Source organism: Echinops telfairi, unplaced genomic scaffold (genome assembly GCF_000313985.2).
Source record: "Echinops telfairi isolate 266 unplaced genomic scaffold, ASM31398v2 ScPeMD7_7417;HRSCAF=8455, whole genome shotgun sequence".
Lineage (NCBI taxonomy): Eukaryota > Metazoa > Chordata > Mammalia > Afrosoricida > Tenrecidae > Echinops > Echinops telfairi.
The window spans coordinates 5,827,868-5,829,542 of record NW_022111317.1 but is presented as its reverse complement, the minus strand read 5'-3'; the positions used below and the strand labels follow the sequence as shown (position 1 = coordinate 5,829,542).

General features: G+C 60.5%; 1 protein-coding gene across 1 annotated transcript in view; it reads right to left on the bottom strand.

The window, feature by feature from the left end:
* Positions 1 to 1,675, bottom strand: part of ATG2A (autophagy related 2A) — a 17,113-nt gene that overhangs the window by 6,162 nt on the left and 9,276 nt on the right. Inside the window, exons 25-26 of the mRNA XM_045297176.1 lie at positions 904 to 974; positions 708 to 784 (exon numbers count right to left, since the gene is read on the bottom strand). Of these exons, the coding sequence (XP_045153111.1) occupies positions 708 to 784; positions 904 to 974 (148 nt within the window). The remainder of the gene's footprint in view (positions 1 to 707; positions 785 to 903; positions 975 to 1,675) is intronic.

Here is a 1,675-nt window from a genome sequence, read left to right as displayed (position 1 = left end):
AGTACACTCCCCTCGTCAGCCCTGCCGGCCTTCAAAACGCCCATGGCTGCACTGGGGAGTAAACAGAGGCTGGCTATAGATACTAACATCACACCCTGGTTACACACTGGGCTGCTAGTTGAAAGGCCAGAAGTTCAAAACCACCAGCTGCTCCTCGGGAGAAAAATGAGGCTTTTTACTCCCTTAAGTGCTGCAGTCTGGGAAACACGCAGGAAGGGGCAGTTCTACCCTGTCCCACAGCGTTGCCAGGGGAGCGCCAATCAACGAGATGGCACTGAGTTGGCACCCTGGTGGTACAGTTGTTACGTGCTGGGCTGCTCCAAGCACTAGGTCAGGCCGCCAGATCACAATGACCAGCTGCTCCGTGGAAGACGGGGCGCTCGACGGGGCAGTTCTACCTTGTCTCGCAGGATCCCCGTGAGTCAGTACCGACTCGATGGGTGAGGGTGGGAACCTGCAGAGGGCGTGGCCCGGGTTGCCCCAGAGGCAGGGTGCCCGCACCACTGCCCCTCCTTTCTCCCCAGTGACCACTGCCCCTCTCGTCACTGGCAGACACACAGGGGACAGACACCCTCCAGTCCTGACACCTGACGACCCCTGTCCAGGAGGAGAGCTGACTACAGCTTGGGGGTGGGGGAGGCGGTGACACTTTTCCAGGCACAGGAGACCCCCTTGGCCCTGGGGCCCCGGGGGGAGCCCCTGCTCACCAATTTGCCCTCGGCACTCCCCTTCCAGGTTTTGATGACGAGCTCCAGGAGGTCAACGTCCAAGACGCAGACGTAATCTGGATGGGAAGCAAGCGGAAGTTCCTCACGCCGTCCAGGGAGCGCACCCATTTGGGGGTGCTGGTCCAGAGGGGGCGGGGGGGTGGGGTGGGAGGAGCCCAGGCTGGACCCTGCCCACCTCGCCGAAGGTCCAGGGTCTCCACCTCACACTTGTCGGACAGGTACAAGGCAGAGTCGTCGAGGATGAACCTGGGGGGGCGGGGGGGCAAGGCTGAGAAGGACCCAGAGCCACAGCCGGTGGGGGCAGCCAGAGCAGCTGGGAGACCCCCCAGCCCACAAGAAACTCCGGCAAGCCTTGCCTCAGAGTTCTCATCTGTACAGTGGGGAGATGCGTCCAGTATTCCGAGGCACTGTGGACTCGGGGAAGGGGCAGCCCTGGGCTTCCCAGCTCCACTGAGCCCCGGGGCGGGGCGGGGCGCAAGCTCCCTCCTCCCCTAGGGTTACTATTCTTTTAGAACAAGCGCTTATTTGAACAGCACGGGGGACCGGCTTCTTCCATAGATGTGCGAAGGTAGCCTTAAGGAACATCATCTGTGATGCCCCCACACCTCCTTCCAGCTGTAGCTGCACTCAGAGATGCACAGAGAAACCCTCTAGAAGGGCATTTTCTAATCACGTGTAATTTTTGGTTTTTTTCCTGCTCTGTGGCCTTTCCCCTATCTTTCTCATGTTGACTTTCACAGTGGGGCAGAACCCCATGCCATGCACTGGGTGATGGTATTTCCTTGCTCAGGTTGCCACCCTAAGTTGTTTGATGGTGCAGTCGCTGAGCGCTCGCTGTCGGGTTGGCAGTTTAAATCCACCAGCCTCTGGGAGCTGGCAGCCACGGGACCCGGAAGTGGCTGGGAGCTTGGGCCTGGCTTGGGAAGTGGCTGGGAGCTGGGCCTGGC